Below are 21,019 nucleotides of genomic sequence, written 5' to 3'. Positions count from 1 at the left end.
TACGCATGTCAGGCTAAATGTGGGTTTGTCAATTGCGCCATGAACTGATGCAGAAAGATCACTATGGGGATCAACTGAAATGGCATAGCTTGTCAGTTCGCCTTCCTGCCATGTTTTGCCATGGCTAGTCTCGCGAATCACTATTGAGCTAATGTCATTGGGCTCGGTGTAGAACTAATGCAGCTGTAGGCTAGTTAGATGGTTCCTTAGCCTGGAAGGCGTAGAATCGGTATATCTTATCATCAAATACAATCCCGCTTAGAGGGTTACTGATATTCTTAGAAACTCGGACAATTGTCCCGTTGTCGTAAACTATGCCAGTGGCATCGAATTGATCGCTACGTTCCACAGCTCTATGCACGTAGAGACGTCCGTTGGCATTGTAGAAAAACATGAAGGTGCCATCAAGGAACCATTCTGTAGCGATATTTCCGTGCTCATCGGACGCCAAGTGACCCTGAGCTGCACTAGTAAACTAAGGGTGGGAAGATAGGGTAGAAGTGTCTGATCTAACATCTTGCGATTCGTGCAGGCTGTAGGTAACTCTTGTGAGAAGAATCAATGGGCCTTGGCAAACTGCTCATCGGCTATCTGTGATGATAAGCACGTTATAGAGACGACTGATATTGGGTATTAGGTTATGTCTTCGCAATTTGGATCCATTCGGAAACCATACGTGGATACATCATATACTAAAGCTTATGATGCCATCACCTCCGGTGTATATTACAACGGTCCACTTACGGAGGTTGCAACAAGGGTGACATTCTACTTCAGATACCGCATTCAGCAGTTTGTGAGTCTAGAACAGTGGAGTATGAATCATCCAGCGAGGTGGCTATGGTACATTGACGACAGGTACTGTGTGAAGTGACTTCAACCCAATACCCACTTTGCTAGGAGAAACGTATAAAATGTGTCCTAGGATAGATGTTAATCCATCATCGGCCTCAGAACCGGCTATAGCCCACCCACCCCCCTGTGCAAGGAATACCATTAACACCCTAATGGCCACCTACCTTCCAGATTGAAGCAATGACATACTACGCAAGCAGCCCCAAGTGTTTTGGCTACCGCCACTTTCTGGGCGGCATAATCTAAATTTCCTGTAGCATATCCTTAGTAACGAACCAGCTACGAATCTGCAGAATCTGCATTACATCATTTCTTTGCATCCGGGCGGTTTGAGCGCAATGTCGAAGGTGTTTCCAAAGCATGCTATGTAGCCAGCCCCGCACAGGTTCGTCTGGGAAAGGTTGTCAAACCAAAAGCATCACACTAGCAGGTGAGAAGTACACCGACTCGGATTGCCAATTCCGTCCTTCATAGAAGGGGCCCAATGCACTGCCAAACATCAGAGTTGAATATCGTGCCCCATATAACCATGATGGCCATCTAACACCTTGCTTCTGTTCCGCTTACCTTATAGTTTACTGGTTAGAGAGCAAGCTTGTTTTCAACCGATACTAACAGAATGGCACTCCGGGCATGCACAGTCCTACGTGCATGATAACATTCCTCGTCTATGTTACACACTCTGTATGAAAGGGTGCTAGGGATGTATGCAGACAGCCACGAACAACTAGAACCACTCTCCGGGCGGATTCTTCCGCGCACTATCTCTTGTATGTAACGATGGCTGCCTTTTGCCAAAAGACTACGTGTGTGTCTACGCCTACTCCGGTATGATATCACTTCTGACAATATGGAGAGCACGTAAACCGAACCTGGAAACTGTGAGCTCATACATATGGTAAAATGTGATGTAATACGTTAAGTAAAGCTCTTAGGTTCTACTTTCGGTACATACTTTGATAGGTGAAGAATGCCATGCAATAGCCCTACTCTCTACCATAGACCAGTCTTTACCGTGGAATATAGATACACTCTCCTTCCCAACAGGATCCCTGGAATCCTTACATTACCGGCAATTGCTGGGATCCTGGGATCACTTTTTTCGAAGGAATACGCGATCTTGGTGTAAGGAAAACGTATCATCTCCCCCGTGGTGCCCTCTCCTTTTTGTTCCTTTCCCTATCACTCACATCTAGTAGGCTGCGTATCACCCAATAGAGCGGTTCATTCTCTGAATCGCGGCGTTGAGTTACTTCTTTGATGTACTGATAGAAAGTTCTCATTCAACATTCCCCCTCCGGTACAGGGTTATAAATCCTCCATGTAATACTAATATTTAGTAAATAGTCAGCTAAGCCGAAGAGTATGGCATATCAACGACCGAACCTAACTTTCACTGGGCCATTGAATGTACTCCGTATATCTTCGGGATAATGTCCGGGGCGCAGGGTTAGCGCGACTATAAATAAATGCGGCTTAGATTTGACTAGTGAATAGGCAGAGAACTTGGCATTTGGCATCCGCTGAATATCCATCATCTGCTCGCCCGCACACAGCCGCACATACTAAACTGAGTGTAGCTTTTAGCTCTATTACAATCCTAAAGGTATCTAACAGAATGCTTGTTTCTCTTTTAGACCTACCGAGTGAGCTCCTAGACCGAATCGTCGAGCTTGTGTCGCGCTACGAAAGCCCGGGTCCCCGACGGTTCCCTGCCCGCATGGCAAAACTATGTGCCTGATATGCGCGCAGACGAGGATATCCTTTCAGGGGGCTACGGCGTTTTCCATGTCAAGTACTGGAGGGACCAGGAACAATACCATGACGCTTGGACATCGAATCCTTTATCACTTCTCCTTGTCAATCATCAGATCTCCGAAGTAACCAAGAGAAGACTGGATAGTTCATTTACGCTTTCCTCGTTCCAGCTCGATGTTATCCTGAACAACGAGGGGGAACTACATCCAAGATGGTGTTTCTTACGTATCCCTGTCGCCATGTCGATGATCGAACGGCGACTTTTAGGGTGATAGGCACCAGTCAAACGCCAGGTTGGCGCAAATACCACCTTCTACCAGACGAGGACTCCCCGCCTCGAATTCTCTGGGCCTTCTACTATCTGTTAGAACGCTTCCTAGAAGTTGGCCCCTTGGCGGAGCACAGAGTGACCAGGCCTGGACCCCGTACAGAGGATATGCCCTTTACGATCAACCGGTTAACCTTAGATTTTGTCTCGCCGGCTAATAAGGAAATGTTAGCACCTACGGATCTGAGCTTTTGGTCCTGGCTAAACGGGGACACCGATGAAGACTAGCCAGAATCATCTACATCACCTTGTAGCGGTGCTTTCAACTTGCTTATGCGACCGCAATGGTGGGCCGATCTTATCAGTGAATATGTTGGGTATCTTCTCGGCATGAGTATCTCTATGGCACCTTACGGAAAGGTGCTGTATGAGTATGTGGGAAGTATCAGGACCTGCGTCGACGGGAAATTGATGAAGAGCTATCGAATCGACTACAGGTTAAAGGATCTGAATTATGAAGGTCTGGAAGAAGATTATAGAAGGTATTGGGATTTTCGACGGTGGAAAGAGAAGGTTTATCAGATGCGTCAAGAGGCTGGGCTCCCTGTTATTTTGTGACCAATATTGGTCTGGACTCTTCGATCATCGGTCTAGATTGTCTGTTATATCTTTTCTATTCCCATATTAAGTGGCGTATAGCGTTTGTTCGCCTTAACTCTGCGTTGAGATTCTCTAGCATCACTTTGAGAGGTGGGGATAAAGAGGTTTGGCCAGAGAATCTCCAACTCTATTGTGGTTTTAGTTTAGCACACTATGGCTAATATCCGCTGTATTGTCCCTAGAGAGGCCCTCCTAGCTCACTACATTAGTAGGGATGGCTTCCAGCATGATTTTTGACAGGCACGGACTAAATATAGGAAGAAAGTATGACCGATAAAAGAGATATTATGTTCGGATTTCCCTCATTCCTATCTTCCTGAAAAGAAATACAACATTTCAAAGCCTGATAGTCAGGTATTGCTTAGTGATACTAGCAAATATTACCTACTAGACCGATTGCCAAGGAGCTAGACACCGCAGACTTTTAGCTATGTATCGCCAATTGCCACAGCACTTGGTAGGCTTTACCCTAGATTTTCACGGTTCCGAAACCATATACGCCCATATCTGTGTCTTTGACTTGGATATTATGCTAATCTCTTTATATAAAAGCATCGAGGTTATTGGCGATATGCCAACCAGGCGCTTTTAAGAGGTTTTTCGGCATTATGAGTGAAGAAAGCGTACGGAACTAGCCGAGGGATATTTTGGGCGGCCATAAGTACCCCTGCTGGCGTAGTCAGGCTGATCAGCGGCACTATATATGAAGAAATAGAGTCCGGTATCTTTCTATCAAGAAACATTCAGTAAACTTGCACGTAATCCTCTGGCGTCTTAATCTAGCCTACGTAGTCTATCGTATCACCAAGGCGCTTTAATTTGCTCAATGGGTCGACTGCGGCTGGGTCTGGTTTACTTCCTGACTCGTCTGTTCTAGACACTAGGGGCCTATGCGGTTATGTAGTAATCGATGCTAGGTCTTGGTGGTATGGGCAGGCGCATAATCATCAGGAAGGTGTCGGACTGTGGAGAGATATTAAGGCTCTTCTCCGGAAAGGTATACATACAGATGAGTAATAATCGAGTAATCCTTCTAAGTTAAGTAGAAAAAATTTACTTATTATACCTCGCGTAGTTTAACCGTTCAATAGCGGTGTTTAGATATGTTACAAGCAGATACCCACTGACTGCGATGGTGAACATAAGCAGTGAAATTTTGGGGGAAAAAAAGAAGGAAGACGTATACTGTCTAAGTTGCCTTACGGGTGGAACACAAGGAATGAGGATCACAATTCCCCCTTTCATTGATGATCCCATCTCTTCGCTGAGTAGGCAAAAAGCTGATGATGATCAAAAGCGCTACGAGGGAAGACAGGCCTTTAGTGCAACTCTAGCAAGGTGCGTTTTTATTGAGTTTACCTTACTCGGGCTACTCACTCCTCTGCTCATCCCCTTAGTGATCAGCTCAGGGCGTGCTCAGATCTACTCATTGAGCAAAAAGCGAGGGATGAGCAATAAAACGGAAAGGGAAAGCCTTCGAGCTGTCTAGAAAATCCGGTGTACATATAGCTATTAACATGATTATCTAAGATGATATGCACATAGAACACGTTATGATATTCCATCGCATGAGAACCGATGCCCAGCATCATGTACATGATTCGTCAAGATAGAAACAGACCACATCACGCAAGCTTCATCACTTTCTTCAAGGCTTTTAGAGAGATAGGTTTAACCATGTAGTCATCCACCCCAGCGGCGTGCGCCTGTTCCAGTGTCTCCGCTGAGCCTAAACCGGTGATGGCCATGATACGCGATGGGGGAAGATTCATTTCCTTTTCGAATCGTCTGATTTGACTTGTCGATTGAAGACCATCCATTACAGGCATTGATATATCTATTGTGTTATTCGTTGTCAGCCGGGCCCAGGAGAAGCATAAGAATAGCAACATACCCATAAGGACGATATCATATCGTCGGCGGGAGTCTTTATATTTATTCAAGGCAATCAGACCGTCCGGAGCTGTATCGTAGCTACAGCCTAATTTGCGGATAAAGGTAGACAAAATCTGGTCAGATGGCCGTTAGCCTAGGGGGTATTGATCGCTAGAGGTATGCCAAACATGGAGGGGTGATGCAAGACGGATGGTTACTTGCCTTTAGGTTTATCTCGTTGTCATCAACGAGCAGACAATGTATTTTGTTCGTGTGCTGGGGTGGCTGCGTAGGAGCGCTAGGAGGTAGGGTCACTCCCACATCCGCAGGATTTTCGGGACTTGCTGGCAAAACGAGCTCTAAGGCAGGCTGTTTTGGTGGAACTGGGTTCGTTTCCGGAGCCAGATGAAAGTCGTGATCTTTCAATAACTTCAGATGAAGTTCTTGTATCCTTCGGATCGCGTCGTGGATGTTGGCTGGTCCAAACGGCTGGGAAACACGGATAACATTCGGCGGCAGGTCTTGTAAGAGAGGCTTGGAGCTACTCAGAAGGATGAAGCAATTTATTCCAGTTTTCGTGCGAAGCTCTAGCGGTAACTGACCGTCGGTGGCCACCTTAGTGAATTCTGACTCTTCGACAATTGCAACGTCACCGCAACTGTGCGCGAGAGACTCGGCGGTGGAGACATTCCACCCATGTTGTGCCATCAACACCGGTGCCAATGAACTTCGAATGGCTAGTTTCCGTTTTGCTTCAACTGGCAAGATTCCTGTGGGACTTTCTCTGATGTCAGGGTAGCCTTCAAATCCGACCAGACAGGCCTTCATTGGGATGCTCGGGATGACAATTGATGAGGGATTATCATTAGCCAACAAACGGACTGGAATGTAAATATCAACCTGCGTGCCAACCCCAACCTCACTCCTCACATTGATATGTCCGTCCATTGAGGTAACCAATTGACGCACGATGCTGAAACCTAGCCCCAGACCTTCCGACAAGGAATCCTCCTGCGCGAATGGGGAGAAGAGCTTGTTTTTGAGAAACATTGGATCGATCCCTTTGCCTGTGTCCGTGACAGAAAGATGAGCGAAAACCTTTTCGGGGTCAGACTGTCTCATAACCTTGGAAAGACAGATCTCCACGAAGCCAGAACTAGTAAACTTCAGTGAATTTCCAAGAAGGTTCATGACAACCCGTTTCCACACCCCCGGCAAGGACTCAACCCTCCATGCATTCTGTTCCTCAATGCGAACCACGACAGTCAGTTCACTAGGGAAGTTGTCATTCTTCGGAGTCAGCAAGGGATCCACGAACGGTAAGGCTGCTTTCGGTACTTGTTGGCCAATGTATTGTACCCTTGCCACCTCCTCAATAAGATTGGCTAAGTCAAAGGTCGTGATGAGTCTACCGTCGACGGCTTCTGTCTGATCCTCACATGATGTATCCTGAGTAGTCAAATTGTTGATCTTGGTAAAGTCTAGTCTACAGAGGGATGAGTGATTTGATGTAGGAATAAAAGGGGCATTACTCACAGATGGTTCAATGTATCAAACAAGGCTAAGCCACAGGCCTTGAGCGTGTTCATCCAATGCAGCTGGGTCGGTTGGAGAGGGGTCCCTTCGAGTACCTCCGCGCTGGCCAAGATACCATGCAGCGGCGACCGGAGTTCATGACTGACTGATGAGATGAAGTCGGATTTTGACTGCTGAGTGGTGGACCAATCAATGCGCGCGAGCTCCGAAATGATCGAGTCGCCCAACACCCTCAAATACGGTAAGTCGTACTCTCCTAAGGCACGGTCGCTAGCACGAGACCAGACCAAAGTGCCGGCGACCCATCGCGATTCCCTCCAACTCCATAAAGGCGACCAGAGAACACTATAGGCATCAGGGAGGCGTTCACGAAGCTGTCCCAAGATGTCACGCAGGATGTTCGAACTTGCATCCCGACTGTTGTCCTGCGTCAACAGCCCATCGGAGTCGCGTTGGTCTTCTTCAATGAATTCATGGAGATTGAAAAACTGCCCCTGTGGAAAAGAAACGATTAACTGACTTAGCAACTTTTCCGTGATCGTGACGGTGGCGGAACCCGCATGTGACGGCGTGTTCGACGCCCGACCCAGCACCTCACAGGGCTTCTCTCCGGACTTGGATAAGGATCCGACCCCTGGTAAATCAAACGGGCTGGGTACCGGGTCGGCAAGGAATTCTGGGTTGGCCATTGTAGGAAGCGGTTCCCAGCTACGAGAATAATCGTCGGACAAAACCCTACCACTTTAAGTCAGTACGAGAAATCATCGAGTTACAAGAGCATTATACTAACACGCCGGAGTTACATCGACTAGCATCGAGGTACAGCACCTCATCCAAGTCGAGGGAGTCCCGCAGGGAGACGCTCGCCCGAGCGAAGACCTGAGTAATCCGGCGCGAACTCTCGGTGCAACGTCTCACAGACACTGTAGGCAGTTCGTTCTGTTCGCAGGTAACTTCCCGAGAACTCAGAACCCTCTCCGCTAGGGATGTTGCGGCCGGCTGCGATGGGTTATAGAAAGAAGACGACGTCTTCGTTTCGTCTGTGCATGTTATTCCAGAGAACAAGGATGATAACTCGACTACTGATGAATCTGACCCGTTTATATTCGGGCTTTCTGCGGTGCGTTCGCCAATCGGACCTGTCGTCAGGGAACCCGGTGGAGGCTGATCACAATAAGCTGGCAGCGGCGATTGTCGACTGATCGGACGACGCACCTCGGCCGGGTCGAACTCTCCATGATCCTTAACGAAATTGGTGAGACCTTTAATGAGTTTCTCGGCCCGGGAATGATCAATCGAAATGCGGACCTTGTCGAGATGCAAGGCTACTGCATCCGCGATTTCTTTCAAGGCCATCACATCTTCTTCCGCAAAGTGACCTCGTGGTTTGCTATCCACGACACAAAGTGACCCCAGCACGACGCCGGAGGGGCTATACAGAGGCACCTCGGCGTAAAAGCGAATGTACGGCCAACCTACAACATACGGGCGGTCTTTGAAAAGGTCCTCCTGAGAGAAATCATGGACGACAAACCGGGAGCTGTTCGCGATCATATTGGGCGTCTCAACCGCTTTGGACATGTCCTGGCCGGTGAAAAAAAATATGGTCTGCGGACAAACCCCCCACGCCAGATCGATCGATCGGACTCCCAGGTAAATGGCATCGTCTGGGAGGTGATGGTCCTTGTTCCGCAGAGAGATGGAGCCGGTAGCCTCGGCGATAATGTGCTGGTTCCCATTATCGATGATGGAGATGAAGGCTCGATTGCACCCGAAACGCAACACGGCCAATTGGCTCAAAGCGGTGAGTGTGATGTCGGAGGACAAGCGAGGTGACTGAGTGTTCGCGTCTTCGTTTGCTGTCGTTGTCTTTGGCCTGTTTTCGAACTGGGAAAGAGAAGGGAGGCGATCAAGGGTGCAGTAATACCTGTTGCCGACGGTGGAAATGATCAGCGGATCAATGGTGCCTTGTGTCGCCTCCGAGCGTACCAACGGAGTCAACCGTCATATCGTTACTAACCTGGATAGTTCTCTAATCCTTTCCCGTTCGGCCTCTGGATGGGAAGACCGCGGAAAGGTAGCTGCCATCCTCACATATCTATCTTCCACGATATAGGGGACTGTTATCGTGGAGGGAAGAAAAAGAGGAGAGAGAAAAGGAAACTTGAAACTGGTTTAGTTACTAGCACCTGTGTCCACTTCCTCGCCCTTTCATTGGTGAGCCGGTCCGGTCTAGACTACTCCGAGCGACCACGTGCCGGCCTGCAATTCCACCCAACCAGAGGGCGTAGAGTCCCACGGACGTTGATATCATCCGTTTTCTAGAACCCTAATTCCCCACAGCCGTTGGAACAATTTTAATAGTATCCATTAGAGGGAAAGATTGCGACACATCCAATTGTAATTATGTTTCTTTCATTTCATACTTTGTTTCTAGAGGAAGCTTATAGGTGGACAAAACATGGAGGTATAGAGACATTTCAGGTACTAGGCTCAATTATACAATGAGGTCGAGGTTGCTCATCCTTCAGTAGAGAGTGAAGAAGTCAACCTGAGTTCTTTCGCGTAGTTGTTAGTAGATCCCACCTATCAACCTTATTTGACCTGTATGTAGTATATATTAAATAATGAGATCCTCAGCGGGGTCATCCTTTCGGCTTGGGCCAAGGAGCGAAATTCCTTGGAAGGTCTCAAAAAGTAGAAAATAATGATCATGATAATAGTGATATTTCTAATTACAAAGGAAGAGTTGGAGTTTTATTTTTGTTTCGGAGTTTGGAAGAGAATGAAGTGAGTTAGGCGTTCCCATAGACTACTTAGATAGTACAGCGCTGTTTGTTGGTAGAAAGACGAGTAAAGCTTGTCTGTCCTACGGGACTAAATTGGTGGATGGGACGCCACCGATCATACTACGGCGCGGGAGTGGAGCAACTACAGCGGATATGAACGCCACACGACACTGATCGAGACTGTTCGCGACGAGGGTTTGCTTGTGGCTTTCGGTGCGTATACATACCGTGTGGGGCGTGCCAATGTCGATCCTGGCCAGCGAGCAGAAAGATGACAAAAACCAGGTTGGCGGTACCCCTGTCGCCCTTCGTGCTCGCGGAGACGTACATTGTTCCTGGTATTCAGCAGATCTCGACGCCAGACGTGCTCGCGTACGATATCGCCAAGCGAAAACGGTACACATAGAAGACCAACGGTGACATTCCGCGGTGGCGTATGTCGGGCTGTACTGCCCTGTCCGCGGCCCCCGATCAATCCTCGTTCTCAATGTATGCGGCCCCAGCACAGATAGTAACTTAAAAAGATGCAATATTTGATACCTGTAGCTACATTTTCAGTTGAGTGGCCCCCACGACTGAGAGTTCTGACGGCAATGTCAAATTACTCTCCATTCCCTCGTTCCGATGGATCAAGGGGTACGACGACGGCACGGTGCGCATCAGGCACCAGTTCATCCTCGTCCACGACGATACTATGATGGTGGTTGGCGGTCTCACACCTGTAACAGATCAGGGATTCATCCCTCTGAGCCGCAACGGTGACTCGGCAAAGTTCGCCAACGGGATCGGCCTCTTCGATTTACGTACTCTTCGTGGCAGACAAATTATGTCAGAGCCTATGGGAGCCTAAGGCAACAACCACGTGACCTGACCACAACACCAAGGAATCTCTGTATGATAGATTTAGACCTTAAGACAATCAATCCCATTACACGTGAGCGACACCAGCTCCATCAAATTATAATACCAGCGATAATATCTCGCATACAATTTTGTCGAATGTGTACGATATCATGGGCAGAAGATACATTGGTAGACATGCTCCCATGGTCGTTCATACTATATAGAGAGAGAAATATTGGGATCAGGTGCGGTCTTCGACAATGAGTCCGGCGGCGCTACCTTCAACAAGCCCGAGTAGGGCTTCAATAGCACCGATATGGCCTCTTTTATTCCATAGACACTCAGCCCCCCAGATATCCATGCCAGCACAGCCCACGGGGCCCGGCTCTACATCCGCGTCCACACCGATAAGGTCACTATCCAGCGCGGACATCGCTGGGGCTGCCGTCGGGGCCGTGGCCGGCCCAATGTTAGTGGCAGCGCTACTATGTCGGCTTTCATCGGCCGCGCACGAGAAAGGGAACCCGTGCAGCACCTAGCAGTGATTTGGCCACAGACGCAGGCAGATCAGCCGGCCGGACATACCTGGGAACCAGCCAATCTACGTGCTGGTTGACTACTGCATCCACACAGCGGAGAGATGCCAACGGAAATCCCGCGCCAAGAGATGCCAACCCATTGGAGTTGACCCGAGTCTTCTCTGTCGCACAGGCGGTAGTCTAAATTTCAAAGTAAGGAAGAAGAGAAGGTATTGTATGGGTAATAAGAATGTACATCCATTGGGATTTATTTTATCGTATTTCAAAATACATGCTGATTACGAGAGTGATTATATTATTAGGACACATGAGGGAGCGTGTGTACTCAGGAAGTAGCCATGGTCAGCCCTGCCCTTGTGATCTACTATGTTGCATCTACCTTCTTCATATCCATGGCTTCCGTGACTGCAAGAGTGTCGATGAGCGTATTGACCGCGACATTTGCCATGGTAGGAATGACCCGATGGCCTAAGGCGTGGCAATAATCTCAGTGATCTTCGAAGGCTCTATGGTCTTGGTAGCACTAAGTGATCTAGATGGCCCTCAATATGGGGACTACATCAACGACTACCAATATCAACGATGCAATGGCCTCAGGGTTGCATTGCTGGAATTGATCTCAATGGCATAGGTGTGACCACACCGCTACGGCTATGGATTACTCGACAAAGAGAGTAGAAGCAACAGATTCGCTGAGTTCAACGATGTCAATTACGAAGGGTTCCATCCGTGAAGTACCAAATCTCCTGTAGTGGATGCCTTGCATCATGACCTCCGTGTTCGGCGATATCAAGGTGCTAATCTGCACAGTATGGTCGATGGCTCTTCTGATCTGCAGTATGAATAAAAACTCTTTACATGTACGGCATTCCTTCCTTGCCTCTGTAACGTTGGCTGTTTACTAAGATACCTTTTGGGTCCTACTTGCTTCTTTGCTTTACCATTCCTGATTGTCTTAAGAATGACATCGTAGATTGAGACAAGGATATCTCAAGTTGAATATTCAGACAATATATGCATCGAGGCTACTCGTGGAGATCGTTTTCCAGAGGCTCTCGGCTTTCCTTTCGTGCAACACTCTGTTATCCGTAGCATTCTGTATCATGATGGCTTTGCGAAAGAGCTCATTGGCTCCCTACCTGTCTTCACGCGTGCACTGAGCGCACGAAGCATAATGAGCAACAAGATCCCGCAAATCAGCCAACCAGAGGAGATCCTTTACTGCATCTGGCGCCCAGAAGTAGCCACAGAAGCTACATATTGTCAGATGGCTCGCTGCTATCCACAAATAAAATATTATGTTGGACGAGCCTGCGACGTTGCTGGGTATTTTAATCTATACGAGGAGCTGAATCTGCTATCTGAAGTTCATATTGCCCACGAGGCGCGAGACAACGGCCATTCGGATATTTACAAGGACATCATGGCAAACCCTGTCAAGTACGAAGTTCATGAACGACTATTTCCGCACGATCAACACGGATCAACCAAAGGTGGCCCATCTGAACGGCGACACTGCCGCCCGTGCTTACCTTGAGATTAATCAGAAGTTTCGGGAATCCGGTGAACCATTTAATGCTAAGGGCACGGCATCAAAGGGTCATTACTTTGACATCGCCGCAGTCAATGGGGTGGATGAGTTCAACACAGAGAACCTGCCCTCTGACAAAGCAGCTGTGACTTAGTATCGATACTAACACCACTTCCCCAAGGCTTTCTGCTCATTAACAAGGACATTCTTATACATACTGCTGCGTACTACTATAACATTGATTGCAATGCCGGACTGCGCCGTCCAATGACACTACTAACCGAGATACGCTGTATTGTTCAAGGGATTTATCACAACACAATGTTCGCCAAATAGTAGTCTTGCCAACCCGATATTAGTGGTTAACGAATCCAACGCGCATCCATGCTCGATTTATTATAGACAATAATCTCTCCCGTATTGCTCCTGAAACAAACTGATAACGAGCTCCCTTATATAATATAGTACCCGGCCATTGCAAGCTGGCGGGTTTATAAAGATCTCGCACGACAAAGGCCTTCCATTAAAGCAGCTGTAGCTCGAGTATGTATTGTAGCCGATTACAAGGGGTATACGATGATCTGAATGTAGATCCAGGCATGGATCTCCTTGCAGAGGCGTAAGTTTGTCTGGGTCCATACTATTTGGGGATCTCAGAGAAGAGGCAGGAAGGCAAGGCGGTGCTCAGAATGAATAGCCCAAGTGGAACCTATGTTACACAAGGGGTTATCTTTTCGAATATATAACTACTTGACTGCCGGATGATGTATCGAATTCTATCGCGGACACGGAGTCGGGTGTACTCTATAACGGTGTTCATGCTGATATGAGTCATGTGGCTCTTCATGTGTGTCTTGAAGGGACATGAGATACATGATGTGGACCAGAGCGAAGGATATTAACTTGAGCTATTATTTGAATGTAAGATACTATGCCTTCGGTAGAAAGCGCTCTGTACCAAATGGTGTTTTTTAACGCATCCTATCCCAATAAGTTCGCCACAGATGGCACACCACAGTACAGTGATCTATTAGCTAGAGTAACCTAGCCTATGTATACGTTTGAGGTGTTAACGACACCCCTAGTGTCCAGCCAGTTTTGATGGTTTACTCGTATATTTTGGTCAATACGAGGCTTATGTGGGTCAAAAGCTTTATCACAGCGAATCGGCCCTGATTTCCCTACGACTAGTACATGATCGGTTCTACAGTTGGAGGAATCATATCATAACGACCCAACTCTCCCGAGTGGCCCGGAATAACTGCGGGGTCATCGATCGCTCGAAAGGTCCTGAATGTGAATTGACTATGGATCTCTAGGTCTTTCCGATGTTGCAGTATGCGAATACTGAGCGAATAAATACAAGTTGCTCGCCATTTCCGAGAGCGAATATACCCGTGTGGATATAGCTTGCTACCTCTAGTGGAAGCTCACCGGCTAGAGATCATGCGCAGTGAGATCTGGAGTAGACTCTACGGCGCTTCTTATCTTATTGCAAAATCTGATGGTATCATCCCCGCACACTGCGGGCTAAACGTAATTGAATCAGTGTGGTGGATAAATGCCTTCTATGCGGACGACCCCACATCGACAAGGATTAATTAGTGGGAGGGAGAAGAGTTACTGTATAAATATTGGGATACCTGGCCGGTGGTAGGGATGTCGAGAGCTCATCCTAGACATCAAGGAAATGTATCTGCCCGTAATTTTTTGTGTCTTGCTAACCTTCCTCGTTCCTGGGAAGGATGCCGCGCTGCTAGATATATCCAGACCGATAGTCGATTTAGACTACGCCCAATACCAAGGAGTGAGGCTTCCGGCTGGTGTAGATCAATATTTCGGTATCAGGTTTGCTGCACCACCGCTAGGAGATCTTCGTTTCCGAGCCCCCAGGGACCCTATTCGGACCTCTTCGGTGCAAGATGCATCAGCGGTAAAACGGGTGCTGACTCGCGCCAGACAGACTTTGCACTGACTTTATTGACAGTTTGGTCCAATATGTGTTGGTGGCGGACAAAATGCCACTGAAAACATTGCCGAGGATTGCCTCTTCATCAACGTTTTTACCCCTTCCAACGCCACACCACTGTCTAACCTCCCCGTGTGGGTGTATATTCAAGGGGGTGCATATGCGCATAACTCAGATGCAAACTACAATGGCACACAGGTCATACAGGAATCCGGCCATGGTATCATAGTGGTCAACTTCAACTACCGCGTGGGGGCTTTGGGGTTCCTCGCTGGCGAGAAGGTACAGCGCGATGGCGATCTTAATGTTGGCTTGCTTGATCAGAGAAAGGCACTGCAGTGGGTGAAACAGTACATTCGCGAGGTAAGCGGAACTCGAGGGAATAATGATATCAGACATACCTGACACGTTCTAGTTTGGCGGAAACCCAGATCATATCGTTATCCATGGTGCATCAGCTGGGGCGGGATCGGTCGCCTACCATCTTGCAGCATATGGGGGTCGCGATGAAGGCCTCTTTGTAGGAGCTGTGGCGGAAAGCCCATTTTGGCCAGCCCAACGGACCATGGATGAGTCCGAGTCACTGTCTAGCCGCTTTATGGAAGCTGTGGGATGTTCGACGATATCATGTCTGAGATATGCCAACATCACTGCCATTCAGAGAGCCCAGGCTGCCTCGCCGGATCCCACCGAACCTACTCGTACATCTCCTGCCCTTTGGGAGTTTGTCCCCGTTATTGATGGTAACCTCATCCAAGATCGCCTATACACTCTCTTTGGAGAAGGGAAGTTCATCCGGGTCCCTTTAATGGTCGGCGGAGACACGAATGAAGGCTCCTACTTCGCCTATAATGCAACGACTCTGGCCGAGGTTTCCGAGTTCTTGCAAAGTCTCTACCCTAGGCTAAGCGCAAGCCAATTGCACAAGATCAATAGTGCCTATATTCATTTGAAACCAGCTCCACTTCATGCAAAATACTTCCCTACTGCGTCAGCCGCTTTTGGAGATGCTGCCTTCACCTGCCCTGGCATTTACATGTCCAGCTCCATGACCAGGTATGGCTCTCCGGCGACCGGAAATGTTTGGAACTATCGATATAATGTCCAGGATCCGGCAATGCTTCGCCAAGGTCTAGGTGTCCCACACACCTTCGAGACAGAGGCTATCTTCGGTCCGAACTTTGGAGGTGAGCCTAGTAGTAGCATCACGAACATTAATGCTGGGATTGTTCCGGTTGTGATGAACTACTATATTAGCTTTGTGAAGAAGTTAGACCCGAATACATTCAAGGCTGACAGCGCGCCGTTTTGGGCGCCATGGGGTTCTGGCGAAAGACTTAAAATACAGACCAATGAGTCGGCTATGGAGACCATTTCGGAGATAGAACAAGAACGATGTGCATTGTGGGAGCAGTTGGCAGGCGTAATGAATGTTTAGTGATGCTATCGGAAGAAGTATCGCGTTATCCCACTTCTTCTAGATTATACTCTTGTGCACAATCAACAGTTGCCGCTTCCCCATTTGCAATATTGAAGTGAATTCATACGTTTGATACTGAGGTTTGAAACTTCCTTAGTGTTGAAGGTATCTAGTATAGGTCTTCATGAAGGGGTGTGCACGGAGCTTCGTCTATAGATACCGCTATACATGCCAAGAGAATTCAGCCTTACATATCCAATTATCGACCCAGGAAACGGACTATTTCTTGAACCTCACAACGTTGACTGACGTCTCTCGAACGATAATGACGGACTGCAGCTTTTGTCAATTGATGAACCGCGACATATCTTGCCTTAACCCGACGAGTAATTCTAGCTTATTCGCATTGCGACAGGTGCTCCGCACAGCCTCGGGGCAATTTGTGCTCCCTTTATCGACATCTGAGACTTTCACGCTGGGCACTATGTGTGAAAGCCCGGTGGTGAGAATTATATCTAGGAACAGGCAGAGAGTTGGATGACAGGAGAGCGGACTGTCATATCTGTGGACTGATCAGCAATGCATTCCGTACATACCCTCACTTTGGTCGCCGGGATGGGAAACCAATTCGATCAGGTTGAGATTATTGTCAAACCGGACGGCACTTCCCATTAATTGCTTCTTGTCATATCACTCTTGACTAGTTAAGGCTCTTGCCACAATATAGACCACGCCACGTGCATTGAATATAGGGACGACGCATTTGGCACATTGGATGCAGACAAGGTCTTCCGCCCACAAGATCGTAAGCTGGCTTCAGCTTTCAACCGCCCCAGGTCGTATCCTAGTTTACGCCCAGATAGCATCGTTCTATCCTTTCCAATCTAAGAATGGTGACTCGAGGCGTGGCGAGATGGTCTGTGGATCCTGTTCAACGACAGGGGATTTGTAGGTGAGGTCGGCGTGTCAAAATATCATCCAATAGGGGTCATGATGGACCAAGGGAATCCATATTGCTATCCCTTGGCGATAGACCCGGTTGGGAATTAAACACGAATGGCTCATAGAGAAGGACCCAGAGACAGGTGTTGCGCGTCGGCTCGGTATAGGTTATATATCTCTTGAGAGATGGATGGGCGCAAGTCGCATACACAAGGCTGTAATTTGTGAATAGCTCTTACTAGTGCATAGATCCGTGACATGCGGCCCGACTGTACATTCCTTGTCTAAATATGGACATATTCAAGCATTATCCTATTCCGTAGGACCATTGTCCGAGATGCACATACGTATTCCATTCACCGTCAGCTGTTCTGTTGAGGCCTCAATACTCGCCAATAGCTATGGTACTATGATCCGACCTAGTAGCGCCGTTGTGGCAAACTAGGGTCCACTCTCAGTTCGATGTCTCGGCTTCCGCGGGGCCCGGAGCAAGCAACACTAAAAGACGGACATACTGTTGCATCTCCAAAGATGAGCCGCGGATCCTCGGGCCCGCACTACCGCAAGGGAGTGTTTCAATCATGCGGGGTATCCGGAGATGAGATTGACACAAGGTCGAAGCTCTTGGTTTGGTCCAGTTCGTACATACATACCCGTAGAAGAGGCGGTTATATATAGTTTCCCAGCTTCCCAGAAAGATGAAGGCCATACAACCTCCATACCAGCAAGGTTATAGTACCAAGAATAATTTACACAATCAATATGACCTTTTTCAAAACCGCTAAGCCGATCGTCTTCATCGGCGCCGCCGGTGAGATGTGCCGTGTGGCCATTGAGCGCTTCGCGGCCGCAAGCGACGCTCCACTCATCCTTGCCGATATCAACACCTCCGTGCTAGAGACCTTGACCGCCAAGCTCCCCGCTGGGCGGGCGTCGACGAAGAAACTCGATCTATTCGACCGCGCTGCGCTAATCGATACGATCCAGGGCGCCGCGCTCGTGGTGCTAGGAGCAGGTCCATACATGCGCACATCCGCACCTGTCCTCAGCGCATGTCTCGATGCCAAGGTACCGTACCTTGACTTTGATGACGATGTCCAGAGTACCCAGGATGCCCTGGGGCTCCACGAGCGTGCTAAAAAGGAGGGTGTCCCTTGTTACATTGGATGCGGTGCGTCGCCCGGAATGACTAACGTGATGGTAATGGACGCGGTCCGGGAACTGGACACGGTCGAAACCATTGACGTTTGCTGGCTGGTTGGGGACGAGCGAGGCTCGACAGGAAAGGCTGTCTTAGAGCATTTGATGCATATTGCCTCTGGTCCCTGCCTCACCTGGGCCGATGGGAAGCCCACAATGAACGAGTCCTGGGTCGAGACCACTTATGCCCCCATGCTGGCTGGGGAGGGCGAGACACTTCTTCACGAGACAGCACACCCTGAACCTGTCACATTGCCTCGACTGTTCCCTAACGCAACTCGCATTCGCTGTGCTGGAGCCTTGGGCCCCGCTCCACTCAACGGCATCGCCCGCGGCCTTGGCCAGGCGGTTCGGCGGAATGCGATCTCAATGGAAGAGGCGGTGAACTTCCTCTTGAAGCTGACTAGCGAGGACCCTTCGGCTGGGTGGGGAGAGGCGTTCGGTGAGCTATCAGCAACATTCAGGGGTGGAGACATTACGGTCAAGGAGCTCATCCAACTGGCGGGACAACTGAGCCACTCACTCAGCCCTTGGCGATATGCGATATATGGACTGATTGAAACGATTTGGAGCGGGGAGTGCACGACAGGCGAAGTCCTGTCCTTTTTGGTGAGTTCGGCCCGCGGAAAGAGGGTGGAAAATAAGGGCGGCCTGTTGGTCCGTGCTGTGGGCCTTCGCAACGGGCATCCTGCTACAGTGACCAAGCGCACAGCGAAGTGTGGAGAGACCACTTTCTTGTCGCGAACGATGGGCACAGTTACAGGCACCTCAACGGCTGCCTTTGTTTTGCTGGCTCTAGAGGATGGTACTACGCGCAGTGGTGTCTATGCACCGGAAGACTGGGCTGAACCCAGCAGATTCTACAGTGCACTGGAACGTCTCGGTACCCCTAAGGATGAGCTTGTTGAAAAGATTTAGAACAATAAGCCGGCAGACCCATGAGAATTTACCAGCTTCTACGTCTTTGGGTAAAATAGTAACTTTCAATTAGTTGCTTCATATTCTCAACTCAGTATTTGCAAAGGCACAAAGTAGTAGTAATATCTTCTATAGGAAAGAGGTCGCCATCTATTTTTTCTAACAGACCATAGAATTTAGTGCATGATTCCTGTTCACCGGCTGCAATGAGTCGCTGTCTGTCAAGTTAGTGAGTAACATGATAATCTCATCTAATCCCCTCGTTACGTTCTATGAAGAATACAAGATTCCGTATTACCCTAGTAATGTACTGTTAAATCACGAAACTTGCAATCATGACATGAAGAGGTCTAACTTCATACATAAACCAGTAGAAAATTGAGTCATTCAACCATACGATATCATGGCGTTGTGGCCTGATCGTAGCCTGATATCATGATCAAGGCACTATTCTAAGTTGAGTAGGGTGGAGGACGACAGCGAAGGAGCTGAACAAAACAGCTGGCCCACCCACTTTTCTCCTATCATGCCGTCCCTCTTCCTCAGTTTCTCAACTTTGGTTACTCAGCCGAACGTTCACAATCAACTATGCCTGTTGCTGTCAACCCCATAGCAAGAGCAGTGGTGCCATTTGATACAAGCCGCCCACGGCAAGGCGATGGCATGGCACTTACTCTGTCTGAAGGCGACATTCAAATGGTTTCTACTTGCCCCTCTGACGCCGTCAGACAGTCGCAGCGAGTCGCGGAGCGATATTTCCGCCTAAGTCGAGTCTAAAAGTTGGCTTTAGTCAGAGACTGAGAAGATACCAACCGACGACGGCAAACGATGATGAAGAGATATCTTTTATCTTTACACAGCTTCTCTGAATATCCTCCCGCAGACGGAAAATCATACTTCGCCGACAAGGCCATTGGTTGTGAGACAGAATTAAAGCTGTTCCAGCTGGTAAAGAGCCGGGATAAAAGCCCTGGGAGGACAAAACGTCGAAATTACGCTATCACCTCGAATAGCTATAGAATATTCTATCGAATACTTGTTGTCAAATGGATTCTGGCCCGGCAAGCAGAAATGCACGGAAGAGACTCCGAGACGATTGTCTACTCAGAGCGGGGAACCGCTGTATACTCACCGGCGCATACGGCGAATCTGGCGGGTGGATTAATTACTTCAGTCCCTTGAGCGAAATACCTGGATGATACAGAGACTAGACATGCACAATACTGGCCTTGCTGGATACAAACGAAGGGCGAGCCACGCCGTTCCCAACTTATGCCGGATTGGGCTAGGTATCCTGGTAAGTGAGCTTCGTGCATTTGCCTCTAGGGTAAAGATGAGGCGATGGGAAGCTCTGAAAACTTTGAAACGAGTCATCCCTGAGACCAAGCGAAATGCAACGTACGGTGTGTGCCGGGACATTTCTGCCCGAGGCATTATCATCACAATGAGCATAGTTAGGGACCGGCCACTCTCCCAATCGTGGGACAGGCTTTCAGGGGCGACTAGATATGTTTTTTGTGCGACAATATACAAAGCAATCAAAGTGCCGCGGATGTGATTCAAACTGACCGCGGCCCCCATGATGTTCTTCACGGTTTGCAAACACAGCCGGCCGTTCTGCTACACTTTGGACGGATATGGGCCTGTAAGAATAGTTCTATGAACCCTGTCTTTCCGGAAATATACACAATCTTTCTATATGAACCCTTGCCTGTGATACGTTAATTAATGTTGGATTTGGCGGGCGTTTTGGGACATTTTATATGGAGTTTGGCGGGTATTCACTCCCCATGGTACCACTCAAATTATTTCTAATCCGGACTGGCTGGGAATAATGTATGGAATGAAGTATCCTTGCTCAAATGATTACCCTTTCTTTCCAGCACTTCTTACATTCATTCTTCGCCGGCCTCCTC

The 21,019-nt window shown here is 48.5% G+C and overlaps 7 protein-coding genes across 7 annotated transcripts; 5 read left to right on the top strand and 2 right to left on the bottom strand.

Annotated features, from left to right (window-relative positions):
* The first annotated feature begins 2,377 nt into the window (after positions 1-2,377).
* On the top strand, positions 2,378-3,794 carry BDW43DRAFT_282963 (uncharacterized protein). The gene has a single exon (XM_032042710.1). The coding sequence runs from the start codon at positions 2,825-2,827 to the stop codon at positions 3,167-3,169; it is 345 nt and encodes a 114-aa protein (XP_031898010.1). The 5' UTR covers positions 2,378-2,824; the 3' UTR covers positions 3,170-3,794.
* A 254-nt stretch (positions 3,795-4,048) lies between these two features.
* On the bottom strand, positions 4,049-4,305 carry BDW43DRAFT_282962 (uncharacterized protein). The gene has a single exon (XM_032042709.1). The coding sequence runs from the start codon at positions 4,282-4,284 to the stop codon at positions 4,102-4,104; it is 183 nt and encodes a 60-aa protein (XP_031898009.1). The 5' UTR covers positions 4,285-4,305; the 3' UTR covers positions 4,049-4,101.
* A 676-nt stretch (positions 4,306-4,981) lies between these two features.
* Positions 4,982-9,109, bottom strand: BDW43DRAFT_282956 (GAF domain-containing sensor histidine kinase). The gene is made up of 5 exons (XM_032042708.1): positions 8,973-9,109; positions 7,743-8,879; positions 6,953-7,687; positions 5,436-6,902; positions 4,982-5,378 (listed from the first exon to the last, which is right to left on the bottom strand). Exons 1-4 carry the CDS (start codon positions 9,038-9,040, stop codon positions 5,588-5,590), a joined length of 3,255 nt encoding a protein of 1,084 aa, XP_031898008.1. The 5' UTR covers positions 9,041-9,109; the 3' UTR covers positions 4,982-5,378; positions 5,436-5,587.
* A 1,277-nt stretch (positions 9,110-10,386) lies between these two features.
* Positions 10,387-10,661, top strand: BDW43DRAFT_142215 (uncharacterized protein). Its single transcript, XM_032038328.1, has one exon. The coding sequence runs from the start codon at positions 10,436-10,438 to the stop codon at positions 10,589-10,591; it is 156 nt and encodes a 51-aa protein (XP_031898007.1). The 5' UTR covers positions 10,387-10,435; the 3' UTR covers positions 10,592-10,661.
* A 17-nt stretch (positions 10,662-10,678) lies between these two features.
* Positions 10,679-11,329, top strand: BDW43DRAFT_282954 (uncharacterized protein). Its single transcript, XM_032042707.1, has one exon. It carries the CDS (start codon positions 10,845-10,847, stop codon positions 11,121-11,123), a length of 279 nt encoding a protein of 92 aa, XP_031898006.1. The 5' UTR covers positions 10,679-10,844; the 3' UTR covers positions 11,124-11,329.
* A 3,015-nt stretch (positions 11,330-14,344) lies between these two features.
* BDW43DRAFT_320854 (Alpha/Beta hydrolase protein) lies at positions 14,345-16,061 on the top strand (the record flags this gene model as incomplete). Its single annotated transcript, XM_032049188.1, has 3 exons — positions 14,345-14,587; positions 14,642-14,986; positions 15,039-16,061. The coding sequence occupies 3 exons, from the start codon at positions 14,345-14,347 to the stop codon at positions 16,059-16,061; spliced, it is 1,611 nt and encodes a 536-aa protein (XP_031898005.1).
* Positions 16,062-17,747: 1,686 nt separating this feature from the next.
* BDW43DRAFT_320853 (saccharopine dehydrogenase family protein) lies at positions 17,748-19,103 on the top strand (the record flags this gene model as incomplete). The annotated part of the gene is made up of 1 exon (XM_032049187.1): positions 17,748-19,103. The coding sequence occupies one exon, from the start codon at positions 17,748-17,750 to the stop codon at positions 19,101-19,103; it is 1,356 nt and encodes a 451-aa protein (XP_031898004.1).
* Between the last annotated feature and the right edge of the window lie 1,916 nt (positions 19,104-21,019).

The sequence above is a fragment of the Aspergillus alliaceus genome, assembly GCF_009176365.1.
Source record: "Aspergillus alliaceus strain CBS 536.65 unplaced genomic scaffold BDW43scaffold_36, whole genome shotgun sequence".
Taxonomy (NCBI): Eukaryota; Fungi; Ascomycota; class Eurotiomycetes; order Eurotiales; family Aspergillaceae; genus Aspergillus; species Aspergillus alliaceus.
The sequence above is the reverse complement of the archived record's forward strand: the minus strand, read 5'-3'. Positions and strand labels throughout refer to the sequence as shown.